General features: G+C 35.6%; 1 protein-coding gene across 15 annotated transcripts in view; it reads right to left on the bottom strand.

Annotated features, from left to right (window-relative positions):
- The window catches only part of LOC111697932 (hemocytin), a 70,718-nt gene that overhangs the window by 7,021 nt on the left and 61,218 nt on the right, over window positions 1-2,479 (bottom strand). For 13 of the 15 annotated variants that reach the window (XM_023468092.1, XM_023468093.1, XM_023468097.1 and 10 more), the window contains 4 exons: window positions 1,830-2,087; window positions 1,369-1,578; window positions 1,245-1,312; window positions 300-378 (listed from right to left, as the gene is read on the bottom strand). In XM_023468092.1, the coding sequence (XP_023323860.1) occupies window positions 300-378; window positions 1,245-1,312; window positions 1,369-1,578; window positions 1,830-2,087 (615 nt within the window). The remainder of the gene's footprint in view (window positions 1-299; window positions 379-1,244; window positions 1,313-1,368; window positions 1,579-1,829; window positions 2,088-2,479) is intronic. The other 2 variants (XM_023468105.1, XM_023468104.1) reach the window with 1 other exon arrangement.

The raw sequence follows: 2,479 nt of genomic DNA, 5'->3' as shown, positions 1-2,479 counted from the left end.
ATCAAATTAATAACATTCGTATCCATCCTTTTCAACATTCGTAGCAAGCCTATCATGACATTCGTATCCAAGTATCAAGATCAGATAAACAATCAAACCCAACATTCGTATCAAAAATATCAAATTCATAACATTCGTATTCATCCTTAACATTACTATAGAAGCAAGCTGTCAGAGCAAGCTGTCATAGAGAGAGAGAATTAAGAAAATATTATCCGGTATTCGCGCATTCTTAGGAGTTTTATCTATCCCCCCCTCCTGCTCCCTTCACCCCATGCCCAAATTAGACTAAAGAGGACCTGGAGAGTCTTGAGTTGGAGGACGGGGAGGATTACATTTACACTTTCTACAGGATCCATCCGTCCAACTCTCAGATACCTTATACAGAGCGGTCATTGGGTCTGTAAAGGGACTGTAAGCATAATTTCAAGTGACCCTATTTGCAAAAATGGCAATTTCCGATTCAAGACGGGTACCTTTAAATGATTCGTCTGCTCCAGTATGAATTGGATATCAATGTTTATAATCTTGAAAAATAATTATTTTCAATTGTGGTTTCTCTACTAAAATGACTTGAGCATTTCTAATGCAGAAATAACAGAAGTAAACGCTTTTAAACCTAGAAAAACAGCAATATCTTCCCCATTATTGATCAGATAAATGTTTGTAAATCGGATATTGCCATCTTAGCACGGAGGGTTACTTGAAATTACGTTTACATTTCCTTTTAGAAACTCCCATGAATGATTTTGAATTAGTTAATTTTCTATGCAAAGTAATGATAAAAACTTTCTCCGAGAAACTGAGATATCCTGGACGGATTTGTGTTGTATATACTCATGTTGTCCCTTAACGAAAACTAGTGATGTGATTTGATTTCAAACTAAGTTCCAAGGTAATCAGATTATTGGATAAAATGCCCGACCCCATTCCCTTTTTAGACAGGATACTTTGATATCCTCACCCTGGAATAACCAGTGTTCAGTTTTTTAAATTTGTATTTAATCTTTCTTTTTGGTTAATACCTCAACAATTTATTAAAGGAATTGAGCCTTTGCCACAAAATCAAAACTTTTAATTCCTTTATCTTCGCAACCTGATGGTGTAAACCTCTGATATTTCTTACTAAAGGTACAATCGCCGAAAAGAAAGTAAAAAAATGATTTTTATATTTGATCACATTTGGATTGACAGTCACAGGTTGCTGGGACTAGGACCGAACTCTTGAACTAGTGTGAACTTACATTTTTCACCACGATGGTTCCCACTGCAGTATTCTTCATTGTATAAACACATTTGTCAGCAGGGATCTCTAAAATAAAACAAATCATGTAAAAAAACTTTTATAAATATTTTAAATATTCTTACCACAAAAATATTTTGGACAACAATCTCCTTGAGTTGTCAGATTGAGAGCTTTGACAAGATGAGACGGACAATTGTTCTCCTCAGGACAATCCATATGGTTGCATTTCTTTTCCAGGTACTGACAACAGCCTGTAGATAAGGTTACCAAGGTTTCTCCAGGTAGGAGGAGGATACTACTTGGGTTTAAGGGAGGACAACTCTCAATACAATCTAGATTCAAGAGAGATGTATTTTCAGTCCCCCATATATCATAGTTTTGAATTGCTTAAAACGAAAATGATCAGGGTCCAAGAAGCTAAAACATAAAATTATTAAGTAGATACTGATTATAGTCAAATCCCGTCTGTAATTAAAGAATACTCTTTTTTAAATTTTCTTTTTTCTGATTTGAGTTTTTCTTCTTATTTGGGGTCGAAGTTGAAGTAAAAAATCTTAAGAACTTTAAAAATATTTAAACTTACCACAGACAAGTTTTGAACAGCCCGACACGGAACTATTGAAGACGGTTTTAACTTGTTGAAATCTCCCACAATCCGGTTTGACCAGCTCCGGACACCGAATGACCGGATTGGGTTCCACTGGAATACAAACTTGATCCGGGCAGCAATCCTGAGCTGAGGATAGAGTTGAAACTGTCTCTGATCTGAAACCAACCTGGCAGATCAGAGGTTCACATTTCTTCTCCAAACACTTTACAACTCCGCCTCTGGTTTCAGACACTATAAACACATTCAATCTTTTAAAGGTACTGCTTGTAATTTCAAGAGACCATTTCAAGAGGGACATGCCCGATTTACATAGGTACCCTTTATCTAAGCAATGTGCAAGATATCATCATGTTTCCAGCCAGTTTAATTCTGAAAACTTCTTCCATTTTTTTAAAGCAGAACTTTTGTAAGAGAAACCTTTGGCGGATAGCAATAAGACGAGGATTTAGATAACGACTAACTATATTTTAAATATAAAGTTACAAAGTTAGAAAAATATATATATCTCGTGGCTTCTAGAAACTCCCCTATTCTTCTCCTTGCCGCGAGAAGTTCTTCAAGGAAAGACGACTTTCATAGCCGCCACAGTAGTCCCCTTATTATTATTATTATTATTATTATTA

The sequence above is a fragment of the Eurytemora carolleeae genome, unplaced genomic scaffold, assembly GCF_000591075.1.
Source record: "Eurytemora carolleeae unplaced genomic scaffold, Eaff_2.0 scaffold51, whole genome shotgun sequence".
NCBI classification, from domain to species: Eukaryota; Metazoa; Arthropoda; class Copepoda; order Calanoida; family Temoridae; genus Eurytemora; species Eurytemora carolleeae.
The sequence above is the reverse complement of the archived record's forward strand: the minus strand, read 5'-3'. Positions and strand labels throughout refer to the sequence as shown.